The sequence below is a fragment of the Lissotriton helveticus genome, chromosome 3_1, assembly GCF_964261635.1.
Source record: "Lissotriton helveticus chromosome 3_1, aLisHel1.1, whole genome shotgun sequence".
Lineage (NCBI taxonomy): Eukaryota > Metazoa > Chordata > Amphibia > Caudata > Salamandridae > Lissotriton > Lissotriton helveticus.
Genome location: NC_136061.1, coordinates 1,060,674,260 through 1,060,690,179, shown reverse-complemented (window position 1 = coordinate 1,060,690,179; position 15,920 = coordinate 1,060,674,260). Strand labels below are relative to the sequence as shown.

Genomic DNA, 15,920 nt, shown 5'->3' with positions numbered 1-15,920 from the left:
TGAGAGGAGGCTTGTAATGCACTTCAACTCCGTATAATTGTACGTCCTCTCTAGCACTCTTTAACATGTAAACTCAGTAGGCGATGTGTGAGTAGTTTATCCAGTTTTGTTTTCGTATCTATAGTTTACTGCCCCTCTCAGTATCAGTTCCGGACTGTCATTTCCAAAATATAGGCAAGTGCAGAACTATGCTCTATCCGATCAACGACAATTTGAGGATCAACGGGATTATTGACGCTATTCTGGCATCCCCCGATTTTGATTCGAGGGCTAACAGGTCAATAAAGGACAACTAAGTAACTGGACGAAAATTTCTCACCATAGGCTTAAAACCCTGCTGTATACGTCGAGGTTTGTGGTTGGGGATGTCAAATTAAGGTGCTCATGTACATGCACACCTTGTGTTCTAGATACAATTAGTTTTGATAAATGCATGTATATGTGAATGTGAGTATCTGCTAGGTGACGCCGTGTTCACTCTTCTGTCCACTTAGACACAGACTGGCCAGTAACACTTTGTGTACCATATTATTACATCATGTGGCTCGTCTACAGTTCATTCCTAGTGGTACTTCTGAATGAAAGGTGCCTCTGTATGGAGGCCTAGTTTTGAGAAAACATGGATTGTGGACGATCTCCTTACTTGACATACTGAGTTGGTGTCTGCTGGCTGTCTGCTCAAAGAAAGCATCTTTTCAGCAGCACTTCTTTAAACTGGTTGAGTTCGTAGCGTGCATTATAACAACGATCTCTGACAATAGCATGAGTAATGACAGACCTTACTGAATCCACCTGTTTATTTTATTCTTGCGCGTCCTTGCACCAACTCCTGTCACAGTATGAATTGATATGAGGTGTATACCATCTCTTCTCTTGTGTGTAAGCTGACACCCTAGCCATCTGAAGTCAATACTTTGAGCTAGCTATGTCTTTTCAAAGCAAGGGGTACTGAATACACCCCAACCTGTCGGTGTGCTGGCAAATGTCCCATTTTTGTTTCCTTATATGTTGTCTAACAAGTGTCTGGGATAATACCAGGCTCAATAACACCCCACCTGGTTCCAGGACCTCATGAGAAAGTTCACATCCCAGTGTTTCTATCCGTGTGATTGACTGGAACAGGATGACACACCGCACTCGCATCTTTGCTACAGTAGAAGCTATTAAACACAGCCTTCTATAGGGGCAATTAGGTAATGTGCTGTGTGCTTGATGCCCGTTACCTCCCCTTCTGTTGTCATTCTAGAAATAACAAACACAGCCTTTAAGTCATTATAAACACACATTGACATTTCAGGACTCTGCAGTGCGCGGGGCACTCTAGAAATCATTTATAACATGCTGTTTGATGAGTTACATCACTGTGGTAGTTTATATATGATGTACAAGACCAGCTAAGACCCCTGTCACTCTTCGGACATTGGTGTGTGTTTTATGCATATTGCATTGATCAGTCACGATGTGCATTAGGCCTTCTAGACCGGTGACAGCTTTCTCCTCATTGAATGCTGTTTGTAAATCCAAAGGGCATTAACTGTAGAACGCAGGCAGTCCACCTCACTGGAGGTCATTCACAAAGTCCCACTGCAAGGTAAGGAAAAATTCATAACCCGCCTATTTCACACACTAAGAAACGTAGACCTACAGACGAGACCGTAGTAAAGATAATTGGCAGGTCATGAGTTAATACTGGGTACAGATTCATGTTCTAATGTGTCCTGCTAATCGCATATGGTAACTCCCTAACCTGATTAGTGAGTGCTACAAGATAGGCAGCGTTCCCAAGGAAGAATACAGAACTAACCAAGTGCCTGCATGTGTTGCGGATGTGCAGCGTTCCTGTGGCATTCCTGTGGCAAGGAGTGTTCAATACTTTTAAAACTCAGGTTTGCCCAGGAATCCTCGGGGCTTGCAAAGAGGAGGCGAGGCATTGGACTGAGTGTCCTGAAGCAGCGATTCACTGGTGACGTATTTCTGAAGCAGCAGATCAGGAGCGTTGGGAAGTGCTCCCAGTGTAGTTTTTAAAAACTGCTTACAGAAAACGACGGTTCTTAATTTTCACAGAGAATTTAGTGCACAGTTCACCAGCACATCGTGTTTCAATCTTAGTTGGGCAGACGGCAAGAGACGTGTTGAGCTGGCCTTCAGTTCAACATATATATCTGCTAAATAGTTCCGCTTGGTATTGTAGGCCTTCTTTGGAATGCCGACTTGAGAGATTATTTCGACAAGGAACAGTTAGAACGTGAAAGCTGAAAATAACTGAACAATTCTTTCCCGACTGGAGGATGCGCCGGGACACTTAATTGAAAACCATATAGTTTCTAATGCTTTTTTATATGGCTATGTGTGTGTTATTGTTGCCAATTGGCCACAGATCTGATGCATTTTGAGTTGGTCTGTGTACATCCTCTCAATAGAAACAAAATACGCCGATGAGGATTGAGTGCTTGACTTGTAGTAGATGGAAATGTCAACTATTATTCATGAGGCACTTTCTTTCCCTACAGTAATTATATTTTTAGTGCGTAGTTGGTTGTAAATAGTTGTGGTTCTAATGTGCTTATTCATAGTCTTAAAATCTTTGTACTGGGGATGTGACCTGTGTGGACTGTGCCATACAGCTTGTTGCACAGTTAGTATCCAGGCTATATTAAGATTCTGCATGACTGAAATACATCCCATTCCTGCTCTGTGATTTTAGAAACTAGACCAATGAGCTATCTCTTCCTCATATTGGCTCCTAAGCACACTGTATCGTTTTGTTGCTAAAAGTTTTGATTTCAGTAAGTTTCTGGCAAAACACTTAAAAATTTGGCTTTGCATTTACTGTTTGGCTTGTAATTACCGTCTTTTGATGTATTCAAACTTTTGGACAAATACGAAGCAAAAAATTATTTTGGCCTTCACCTCGCTGTAATTTCTAGGTAAACCAAGCGTAATGCTGTGCTTTTGCTGCACTTTGAAATTGTGAGCAGAACAATAGTAGATCCCGCAGTTGAAGATCATTTACATTCTATTAGTGTTTTAAACCTGCTTTAATCTCGCAAGCTATTTTCATGGCACCCTCTTTTTATTTTTTTGGTCACAACTTTGCTGGCTGACAATAACAAAACAAGCATTTACAATGCAACGGTTTCGCCTTTGGAAAAGTTAGAGCTATTGGCAATGAAATTGACAATGCCATTATCTGTTTTCAAAACCAACACATAAATACAAATTTTGTCATTTACAATGGCAATAGCTCAAACTTTTCCAAAGGCGAAACCGTTGCATTGTAAATGCTTGTTTCATTAAGTTCCACGTGAAAGACATTTATGGAAAACTACAGAAATACCTACTTAACTTTTCTTTTGCTTAATCACACCCTACAGGAAATCAGAAGTAGCAGTGAAGTTACTGTACAAAGTAGCTCACAAGAAATTAAACAATTGGATCACTCGACTCCAACAGCTATTCAGTGTTCAGCGCTTCAAAGTGAAGAGGTAATGATGACGAACATGTAATATTTGTGGTAGTCATACATTGTGTTGCATTGTATACTGTGATACCTTACATGTTACTTTTCTTGCTGATTAGCTTGACTCTCTAATCCCAATTTATGTCTGTGTGGTCATTGCTCAGCCTCAGTTCATTCAGTTTCACCATCCCTTATTGTACATCATCCAAGTAAATTAGTCTCCTCTCTGAAAATCCCTCCCATGAGACCCACGAATGGAAGAGAGAAAGACAATTACAGGAAGAACCTTTATTTATATGTACAAAAAATAAAATATTGAAGTTCTTTTAGCATAAGAAGGGCAAGTGAACTGCCAGGGACATCAGGCCAGAAGGCGGGTTTTGATTTGATTTTGGAAGGAGGGAAAACAGCAACGATACAAGTCTATTAAAAAAGCAGGCAGGGAAAAGAAAACTGCGAAAGAATGAAAGGAGGATAGATGGAATAGATGCATGGAAAAGTGTATAGGTGGATCTCAGGTGGAAAGAGTGAATGCACAAATAAATAATCAAGAGGTGTGGATGGGAGGGAGGGAGAATCGTAACGAATGAAAACAGCCTGATGCGCATCCTGCAGGGACGATGGATGAAGGATGATTTTTTAAATAAATGGGAGATGGGAAAGAGCAAGACAAAGTGAACTGATAAGAAATAGGGGTTCACATGTGGTAGGGATGAAGGAAGTGAGGCATGAGGAAGAACAGATGAAGGCTGGGCAATAGTTAGACAAGTAAAACAAATGGTAGGTTGGTTGTAGTACAAAGTATGGGGAGGAGGCAAAGTGAACTCCTAGGGGAAAGAGTAACAGAAGACTGGGAGCAAGACACGAAGGAGAGGTTTATCAGAAGGAGATTGGGAGAAGTACCAGAAGGGGGTGGATGGATTGACCTGAGAGGAGAAGTGTTTGAGGTAGGGTGCATAAGAAGGAGACAGGAAATGGGGTTAAACGAGAAGGGACGGGAGAGATGTGACATACTGAGGAAGAATAGCTATGCATTGGAGAAGGAATGGGTGCATAAATGGGAGAGAGGGAGTCCAAATGAAAAGACAAGGGGTTGAAGGCAGGGCAGAAGAGAGAGACAGATGTACCTTTCACAGAAAGCAATGGAGAACAGATGGGAGAGAGTACACAATGGCAGAAGGGACAAGAAGGTGACTCTATGGGCAGGCGTGGTGGTGGGAGGCAAGATGGCTGGGAGGTACTGTGCATGGATTGTAGAAACACAGGTGGATGGAATGACTTTAATGACAACAGCTGGGTTTACGTATGGTAATGAGGGAAATTGGATAGATGGTTAGTGGCTGTGGGTGGGGCATTAGTTGAAGGAAGTAGAGTGAAAAGGCAGGTGGAAAAGAGGGAAGGAGATAGAAGATTGGCCAGAAGCAAAGCTCGCACTATAATGTTATTGTGAATTTGTTCACAGAGCAACCTCCAATAATATTAAGACTATTCTGCGCTTGGAATTGTGAGAGAAGTTTCATTTGTGAAAACCTCTTCAAATTTCCCTATTCTGCTAATTCCAAGTCCAGACAGAAGTTTGTTCAACCTTTCTGTGATTGCGTGAATTCGATTTTAGGTCGAGCATAGGCAGCGCCCATGCACTTTCTGCAAGACGTGCTGTAATCCATAAAACAAAGCTATCCCTGCCTGCCGCTTGCCAAAGGCTCACTACAGTGTCACTCTTCATTGCTGCCTCCTAACTCGTTCGCCAGCTGATACCTCACTCCCATCAACACTGAGGAGCACTGGCCAAGGACAATTACTTTACGCATTCATTCTTTAACTGTTGTTTGGGAGAACTATTTTGTTTTAGTTGTTGCTTTCCACATGTTGCAGCTTGTCTTGTTTCCTTCAGCACCCGCTTTACGCCTTTTATCTCGCACCTGTTTTAGAGCCCTCTCACTTTTTTGATCCCACTTAAAGCCCTGCAGTGCAGTGTGCGATGGCTACATCGTGATTGGAACGTGCATTCAGGAAGCATTTGCAAAACTCATTATCAGAGAATTGCAGCCACTGGTACAAGTCTATATGAGGTTTCCTACCAATAGAAGCCATGTGTTGCTCAAACTCATGCGTCCATCATTTCAAAACCTTTTGTCTGTGGCGCGGTCTTTAAACAAAAAATGGTTAAAAAAACTCCATGATAAATGATTTTTGCCTGTTTGGCAGTTGCATGGGCACATTTCTCCTTGGACTGTGATGTGCCTTTAATAGGTAACTGAAGCACTTTCTTGGGTAAATGGTTTACGTGGCACTCGGACATGGCCTTCACTTCTCAAAGTGCTGTGAAACGTCACTGGGAAAGTTTCATTAAACAAACATCCTCACTCACAGCAGCTATATAAAGTAGATTTTTTTATATATTTTTTGTTATGCTGTGCATCATACTGCAGGTTTGCAGTCAATGAGTGCTGTGAAAAAGTGTCACTGTAAGTAAATGTAATTGCCCTCAATTTAAGAAAAGAATGGAAGGCCATCAAGCTCGTGTTCTGCAGGGACAACATGGTGGGAGCGTTGGAGGGGGTGTTTTATTAAGCAGGCTATTTAATCATCTCAATTTTGCTGGCTACCCAAATGTCTTAATTTCAGAGTGGTATGGGGTAACGCATTTCCGAAAGTGCCATGTAATAGAAATTAATTAATTCAGCGAGCTCCAATGTTTATATGGTTTTCAAGTAAATAGCAACTTCAATTATATGCGTTTTTTGGCAACATTTGGGGCGCCACTCAGGGAGAACGACTTTAGGATGCCATAGATGAGTGCCCCCAATGATAGCATGTTTGTTTGGGAAACTGTATGGTTTGCTTTGTATTCGAAATACAGCCTTTTATAGCATGCACCAAATCTCTTTAATTTAATCACGTATTATAAACCCAAGCAATAAAAACGTTTTCCATTTATTTAGCAATATTAATTGTGGACCATACGCCCAGTTGAAGCATCGAACATATTTAAATATGCTTTTGAAACAGCTGGAGTTCATAGAAGAAGGAAACCAGGGCTTCCCCTATGGCGAAGCACTACCCGGGTGGGTAGTGAGTGCATTGTCTATCCACAGTCTGACCCAGCACATCAAGATATGAGGGGTCCTTCTTTATCAGGTCTGGGAAGTGCATAGACCGGCCTTAGTATATCTGCTCATAGCACATACATGCAAATTATTCACCCCAAAGTGCTAAAGAATTAACTACCCTCTCTTGCTTGCCAGCATGCTTTCTTCATTATTTGTTTTTCGGTAGAGCCTGAGTCAGCGCGCATGCGCTGCTCTGCGAGACTTGATGTAGTCGAGTATGGCAAAGTGCCCCCCCCCCCCACTCTCCGCCCATATTTTTCGTTGGCGTGTGTCATTGCCCTTCCTAAATGCTGGCTTCTGATTCGTAAATACGCGTGTTAGTCTCTCCTTAGTAGGGACTTGTCTTCATTTGTAACCTCCCATGGGACAGGCCCTTTTACTTCGGTTGTTACACAGTACGTCTTTTTTAGTTTCTAAGCACTATTTTCTTTGAGTGTCTCTTACTGCAGGCACACGTACTTTGCTTACAAACTGCGTGCTTTCTCTTTTGAAGCAGCCGGCATTGCAAATATTTTGTTTGCTGGGCTGCTTCATACAATAATGGTGACTTCGCATGCTTTCTTTTCAAATAAAATCAGCGCAACCCCAGCTGAGCTTGATCTTTGACTGCTGTGCTGTTAACATTTTGTATATTTTAAGCAGCGGCGGCACTCTTTTATCGTGGTATGTGCGCCTCAACAAACATTGTTTTTTAAAATATATTTATTAAACAACAGGCACGTCATTTTCATTTTGCGCGCCTCTCTCTCTCTTACGTTTCCAAACAGCTGACCCATGAACGCGCAACTTGACAACACCCGGCAAGGCGGAGTCTGGTCAATCAACTCGCTGGCCGCTGGCTACCGATGTAGGAAGTTATTTTGAGGGACGTATGGAGTTGCCACGGGTAATAAAAACCGCTGCCTTTAACGATTGATAAAGGGCAATGTTTTTTTGCCTCTATCTACTTGGCAGCTTCTCTGTGAAAAGTTGTCAGGCGCTGGACATCACCTAGCTTTGCTGGGCATCAGCTTTCACATAAAGGCAGCAGTTCATGCGAAGGCCCACACTCCTGAAGGCCATGGCTGATTAACACTCATTTTGTTGCCGATGTGTCATTTCCAAAACAAATAAAAACATTTGAATCATAAATTGAATTTGAAAAGTTTCTCATATGACCAAAGCATTTGGTATGGTATCCCACCACCTTGCTTGACGTCACATGTGTACCTTTTTGACTACAGGAGGAAAAGTAAAAGTTGCCTAATGGCGACTTGACCTTGTTCGGTGTGAAAAACAAGCAATTAATGCGGGGTACTGTCACTGACAAACATACACTCTCACTGCGTTTTTTAATTTTTTTGTTTCATCCAATATTCACTGCCACAAATCATGTCTCAGACCCACGACAAGCCCGCGTGTGCGTTTAGTGACGGCCACTGCCAAGCTACATAGCGGTCAAATACTTCCTGGATTCTACCATTGCAACCAAAGGCAGCCTTTGGTAGGATAGCGCCCTGGGCTAAAAGACATTTGACCCCCCTGATGCTTGTGAATAAAATGGGGCGGAACCCTTTTTGTGTTCAGAGCTCAGTTCCTGGCCGATTACACAAGCATTGTGACTGGATTCTGAACACATGCATCTCTGCACTTCCCCCTAACTCACCAGACTCGCTCACAGACTAGCTCCTCGGAATGATGGCAAGTTGTTTATTTGAGGGGGTAGGCTTAATATTGTGTGGCAGCAGGGGCTAACCGGGAGGATTAGAGAACAAGAAAGAAGGCTGATGGGGCAATATAATATTGTCTGCGGCATGTTAACAACATGCACTGGCAAAACCAACTGGCCAATGCAATGCAAGGGCTATTGGTGTTGTCAATTTGAATGATTGATTATAGCCATGTTGTATAGCACTACATCTGCTCTTCAGCATGGCTAAAACTTACGGGGAATAAGTACTATGATATGGCCAGTGCTGGCCAAGTTATAGCACTGTCCTGTGTGGCAGGAGGGATGAGACAATTAAGTCAACACAGGGAGTGGAGAGACAACCCATGGTCTGTCTGGCTGAGACCTCAACATGAATGCATCCTTGTGTAATGTAACTGCTTTTGTAGTGTAGCTCCTATTTTCCCAGTAGGCTCTGCGCATTGGAATAGTACCTACAGCAGTAAAGGCCTAGGCCAGACGTTAACTAGGTCTACTACTGTCGATACTAGACTTAATTTTTGGGTTTGCCAGCTAAGCTCAGAGTTCGCTAGAAACTTTCTCGAATGTTCAAGGAAGGATTAACTCCCCTGATTAGACAAGAAGGGATTTAGTTTCTGACAACCATAGAACATGACAACTTTGCTCTCCCCTAATCAAGAGTCAATCTCAAGAGTCGTGTGAGCACAAGGCAATTATTTTACTCAGTCAGTACGTGCATTCTTAGTCTCATCAGAATGTAGAGAAAAGGAAGAGACGGGCGTGTTCAATAAAAGGTGTTATTTATTGATCAGTCTCTTTTCTCGTACAAGAGAAATGGATCGATATTATTGCAATACTTATAGTTAAGTAAAGTGCATACATTAGAAGCAATAGTATAAAATAATACTGTAAAAACATTGATATGGTTTCTGAGCCATATGATGTTTAAAATGATTAAAATATATTTACATACACATATACATTTGACTAAACGTACTCAACTGGTGTTTCTAAATACGCCTACCCCGTGTACCTGACCTAAGTCTAATGCGTGGGCGGGAATAGAAAGTTACAGTTTAAGTTAAGTTTGTTTTTGCCAAGTGAATAACTAAAGAATTCTCTAGGAGGGGTTATTCAGTTCTGTACCTGGAATTTAGGATGAATGAGGAATGGTATCTCTTTCTCTGCTCTCGATATTCCAGGCTGCCTGCGAGGGCTACCCGGAAGCGCCGGTGCTGGGTCTCTCGGCTTGAGATAGCAGCGCGTCTCTCAGCGCGTCAGGAAGGCGGGGCTGCTGCCTGCGGGGTCTGCTTCTGCTCTCGGCTTCGGCAAGTATGGCTGCTCCGTCTTGTCACCACGCGTGTGTTTGCATAGGGCAAGGTCGGCAATATTTATACCTTAAAGGTGCCGGGATTGACGTAAGGATGGACATAGGTACGTCAATAAAGATGTCATACGACTTGCTCGTTAGCACATTCTTTACTAAAGTTCTCTGTGAAATCAAAACAATGGCCGCACGGATTATCCAGGTTGTCATAGGTTTGATTTGTTATGAGAACGTCGTATGCCTTATCAGGGGCTGGAGGAATGTCGCTTGTCTAATTAGATCTCAAGCGTTATGACCTAATCAGATAACACGTTCCTGTGCCGTAGTGTGACTGCGTCAGATAACGGTATCTGCATCATGGGGGTTTTCTTGCCTCATGGGCTGACTGTTAGTTAACTAGCTAGGTAGGTTAACCAGAATAGGGTCAGGAATAGGGGGATCGATTCAGAACCTATAGAAATACACGACACCCACTCCACGCTAACTATGGTCATATCTACTAATCTATGCATAGTATAACATAGTACAACATACTATAGAGTATAGTGTATACCTTACCACCCCAAAATACATAAATGCATTTTGAAATTTTCAAATATACTGAAAAATTGCAGTCATATATTGTATGCACTTAAGCTATGAATTAAATGCAAAAGTAAGCACGCATTTTATGCATTATTGCTTGTTGGTATATGAGAAATACACATGAAATGGCTCTTAATATGGCTATACAGAAAGAAAAGTCGAAACCATTTCATCACATAATATATTTTGTGAACATACCAGCGGGCAGCTAAAGTCTATATAAAGTATCTAAAAATAGAAATCTTAGTTCTCTAGGAATAGTTTCTTACTTTAAGCAGAAGATCAGTGTCCCGGGGAAAAAATATATAGAAAAATATTTTAAGGGCTTGCTGAAAAAGGTTGCTGTCCGTGAACTGGATTGTAATTGTTCATGTGACTTTATTTTTAAAGTTGAAGGCCGAATTCAGGGAACGCCGTGTGCGAGTTTACTCAAAGGTCTCTATTTCTGTTCCGGAGAGAACATCATATCATTCAGGCTTTCGAAAAAACTGTCAACAGCTTCATGGGAAAGTTCCTCGAAGTCGGAAATAGGGGTAACCATGCATTCGTGCGCATGATTGTCTCCATTGACATTCTGATTTGCATTGCTGACAGAAGGTCGTACCTGTTCGATGCTGCTTTCATCTTGAACTTCACTACTCTTCAATCGCAGTGGTGAAGATTCCAGGAATGCCGTCATCAGAATTGGCAGCCTTTGAGGGCAGCACAGTGCGTGAACCTTGGTAGGAACCAACAGTGTATCTGCATCCACCGGCGCATCCGATTGTAGCGTCAGACAGGTGTCTAACACGCATTCTTCTCCGCATAGCAGACACCTTAGTACAGGTAAAACACACCTTTGCCACATTGGTCGAAATGATAGAAACCAAGTCATGTTTAGGTCTCTAAGCCGGGAGAGTCCCAGGATTTTTGATATCCGGTCCCGGTATCCAATGGCTAGGATCGTATCTTCCATTGTCGCGAGAGTTTGATCTGTGACATGGGTTGCCATAACGAAAAATAAGGACTAGGAATAGGATTCCTGCAATTAGTCCTAGGATCAGGGGAAGTCCGCCAAAAATCGAATGGACGAAATCTGGAAAAATACCCAGTATGGCTTTGAATGGTGTTAATGCCATCGAAAATACTGTCTTAAATACCTTTGAGACCCCAGTGGTATCAGAAATATTTAAGATTTCGCTCAGGATTTCCGCGAAATGTACGGGGGAATTGGTTGATAATAATGTATGTATCTCTGCAGTCGTCCTTGCGACTTGTAGATCATACGTTTCTTTAGATGACGTGAGCCTTGTAGGCGTCTGAAGAAGCACTGTTTTCATTCTGCTTAAAGTATCTATTCGAATAGAAGTAATTTTCAAACCGGGCCATGCCCTTGCCTCCCTGTCTGGAAAGGAGCTGGGGAACAAAGAACGTCCACAGCACTTGACCTTCGCCGTCGTAGTGACGAGATAAGGAGTCCCGGGCATAAGACTACAACATCTGCGGTCTACAATAAGAATGTAACTCCCATTATAGAGTCTTTGAAAGAATGGTTCTATTTCAGTTGCAGGTGCGCCTTGCTGGTGACATGAAAGGTTGTATGAATTCCCTTCACAGGCTCCGTGCAAACTAATACCGTTACACAGAAGTGTGCCGCTTAGTGACATAGCACAATTGTTGCCACTAAGAAACACTTTCTGTCCTTTGTTACTGACACATGCATGTGAATAGGGCAGGTTCCAAGTTGTTTTAAGGTACCCCTTTCCCAATTTCTCGTACATGCCAGCCTGTATATATTTTTGGCAGTATTGAAACCTGAAGGTTGAGATTGGAATATTTATGATTCCGTGGATTATCCATTCACTGACAGGTCGTTCTGACATTGTCATTGGTAATCTTTCTAGTTTTTCAATGCTCAAGATTGTATAATCAGCACCCTTCTGCGCCATACCGATTTGTCTATCAGTAAGGTTAAAGATTTGGAATAGTGACGTTGTGTTGATTAAACGCCAAGGCACGTAGCCTGAACGCAGATTTTGTAACGTCCAGCCAAGCTGTACAATAGAACGCAATTGTGACTGTCCATGTTGTAATAACAGTAAGTCTTGCGATAATATATCGATTGCTGAAGACACAATGCTGTCCAATGAAAAAATTCGGGAGGACAGAGTCATTAACCCATTGTCCACTACAGAAAGTGATTTTTCCAAATTAATACGATCAATTTCACGTATTCTCTCTGCTGTCTCAATTTGAGTAACCTTCCAGGCCTCATTGTATGCTGCATATACAGAGGCTGCTATGAAACGCTTTTGACGCTGTTTGCGTGGTCCCAGTATGAAATCACGCAAGTCAGCACCATCAGTAAGTAAAGTTAGGTGTTGCTTAATTTCAGGCAGTGTGGAAGTTTGTAGCCATTGAAGGCATAATTTGCCCACACTGTAGGTTGTTATTATCCCTGGGTGATGTCTTTGAGGATATCTAGGGTCTGGCCTGGTCATTTTGAAACCCTGTGTTTTATTCAGGAATCTATCTTGACAGTTATTTGTATCTGTGGGCCAGATCAACCATTGTTTCCAATCAGGATGTGTTCTGTTTTGGTTAAGTATATGGTTTATGTCTATTTCTTCATCTGTTTCAGAGCTATTGCTAAACATTGTTGGCTTTGGAATAGACAGGTTATTTAAATCTTTGATTTTGGCTAAGCCAAGACAGGTGGTTTGTTGAACAGTGTCATTTAAAAATATCATTTGTTCTGGGATCATGCAGGCTCTAAACAAAGCTTCTAAACCCTGTACTTGCCATTCTTTTGTACCCCAAACACTTTTCAAATCAACATTTTTGTCCCAATAATCAAATCCAAAAGTATTCATTTTTTCAAAGAATGAATCTGAGTATATCAATTTTGTGTTGGTTATCATGGTTTTCATCCCTGTCTTGTTTGACAATTTATAATAAAATGTTTCAGCATTAGTTATGTTAAAACCTGAAAAATATGAATATTTGTCATAAACGGTTCTAGAGCTCCCTTTTGGAGGTGTAGCACAATGTTCCCATTGATTATAATTTAAAACATTTCTAGGTTGTGCAGATTTATGCAAGAAATGGTTACCATAATGGTTATAGCAATACATACTATCATAATTTGTAGAACCTTTCAAATAATCATGTTTTGTAAATTTAGCAGACATTACTAAGTCAGACATCATATTGTTGATACTTTCAAAGTCCCAATCATCAGCAAATGAGTTTGGTTTTGCAAAATCACTCAAGGAGATCTTGATTTGGTGTGGATATTTCAGGATCTCGACCGGACCATAAATTTCATAGTCAGTGTTGTCCCAGGCTACCCCACCAGGTATCGGAATTGCTGTGAAGTTGGCTGAAGAAAGTTCTGAAGAAAGTTCTCTTTTCTAGATGTGTGAAGATGTCTGTGGTTTGAGGACCAAGTTGATGTTCTGACTTGCTGTGTCCATTTTAGCATATTTTCCCTCAATGAAGCGTCCCAAAGTAAATACCATGATGAGCCAAAGTATGAGGATAAATGCACCAAAACCCACCCAAAATTCAATCCATGGAGAAATCAGATATGTTTCTTTTAGTTGTTTCAAAAGTTCCTTTGCTTTGTCTTTAAAGGATTTTGATGATGGCTGTGTCTTTTGTTCACTGAAGCCGTCAGAGGAATCATCGAAGTTGATGAAGTAACCAGATGCAGTTCTATCAATTGTTCCAATTGGTTCAGGATTTTTGTTTTTTGCATGTTCACTTGGTACTTCAGTATAGATTGGTGTCTCTCTGCTAAATGTCTTTATTTGGGTTTTCAGAGGTCTTAGTTCTATTGCATTGTTGCATAGTCCTTGTTGTTCTTCTGTAGGCGTTTCGAATGTGATGAGCCTCTTTGATAGGACCTCTGTACTGGTAGCAAACCTTGGTGTTCTGCTACTTATTGGGAGTCCACTTGGCCTACTGTTTGTTATCGGCCACATGTTGTGGTTTTACCAGGTCGATGGATACAACTCGGTTCTCCTTTTTTCCAGCAAGTGGCGGTAGTACAACTGATCTTGTCCCGTTGACAGACAAGACAGGAACTGCTTTTCTGTAAGAAGGCCCAAATTCCTTCTTTACCGCGATTTTCTCCCTGACTAGATCCCCGACTTTTGGAATCCAGACAGGTCTTGCTGGGACAGGTGGTGAATCTTCAGTGGTCGTTGGCTGTTGTTTCAACTGTATGTTGCTCAGGTCTTTTCTTGTTTTGTTTAAGTCCTGCAAAATAGTCAAACGGTCTTTGACATCAAAGGTTTTTTCTATTACCACTGAAGTCTGACTATCAAGGTCAGAGATCAACATCCTAGTTCCGAATAATAATTCGTACGGACTGAATCCCTTCAGAGAATTTCTTGGCAAGTTATTTAGACTACGTTGGACACTTATTAGATGTTTGACCCACCCAGCTCCCGAACCTAATACCTTTGCCGTTATAGATTGCTTTATGTCACGGTTTTTTCTTTCAACAATTCCGTTCCCCTCAGGGTGAAATGGACAAGAGTACCGCAATTGCACGCCCATGCTGACCATGGCCTCCTTATAAGCCCGAGAGCTAAAAGCAGGACCATTGTCCGAATGCAGAATGCCAATTGCGTATGTGCCGATAAAGACCCGCAAATCTTTTATAACAGTTCTGGCGTCAGCCGTTCGCTGGGGCCACATCCATATGAATCTCGTGCATGAGTCCACTGCGACCAAGATATATTTATAGTTACCATCCCTTTGTAAGGGACCGCAGTGGTCTAGATAAACACATGCTAATGGTTTATCCGAGATTAGAAGGGGCGTCTGTGCTGGACGTCTCACAGTTGATACTTTCATTTTTTGACATATTTCACATGCTAGAACATAGTTCCTTGTTTGTCTTCTCATTTGTGGCCACCAGTATCTCTGTTTTAATAATGATACTGTGGCTGAGACGCCAGCATGGATAGAAGCAAGCCCTTCGTGTGCCGCTATTATTAGTCCTAATCTGTGTTCCATGTTTGGAATTGCCCTATCCCCCACTCCAGGGATTCGAGCAAAAGGAACATTGTTTTCATCAGTTATGTATGAGTATTTTACTGGAAAGCCTTTTGGGAGTGGTTCTATCGAATCCTTTTCTGAAGCGCTGACAGCTTGTAATATTTCGCTGTCTATTTTTGTTTTTGACCGGGTGACGGCTGCTACGGAAGCCGTTTGCACAGCTGCTTTCGCGGCCTCATCAGCCAATGAATTCCCTGCAACGTGAACGCCATCACGTTGATGACTCAGTGTATGTATCACGTGAGTCTTTGGTAGTTCTTTTTGTAAAAGAGCTACTTGTTCCCAGAGCATTTTATGCTTGATTGTGCCACCTTTCGCATCCTTGAAACCGTTCTGAAGCCAGATCTGCAAGTATTCATTATAAGACTGAACGCAATAATACGAATCGCACACTATAAGTGTGGGGAATTCTCGATCGGTATTTTCAAGCGCCATCTTGAATGCTAGTAGTTCAGCTCGCTGAGCTGTGCAATCTCCTAGAGATTGTGTTTTAGTGAGGGTTGGTTTAAATTTCCCTTCGTGCCAACGACCTTTAACAATCGCGCACGCAGCACTGTAAGCTTGTTTACCCCCTACTGCGGGTTGTGCTGATCCGTCTGTATATATTATACAGCCGTAGTGCTCTAGAGGCAGAATTTCGGTTGGCGGAGGACATTCAAATTCATATTGGAGAAATTCTTGTGTTTTTAAGTAAGGATCAAATTCGTACACCACGTC

The 15,920-nt window shown here is 41.9% G+C and overlaps 1 protein-coding gene across 1 annotated transcript in view; it reads left to right on the top strand.

The window, feature by feature from the left end:
* The window catches only part of XIRP2 (xin actin binding repeat containing 2), a 1,179,469-nt gene that overhangs the window by 1,040,510 nt on the left and 123,039 nt on the right, over window positions 1–15,920 (top strand). Inside the window, exon 5 of the mRNA XM_078681625.1 lies at window positions 3,375–3,485. Within this exon, the coding sequence (XP_078537751.1) occupies window positions 3,375–3,485 (111 nt within the window). The remainder of the gene's footprint in view (window positions 1–3,374; window positions 3,486–15,920) is intronic.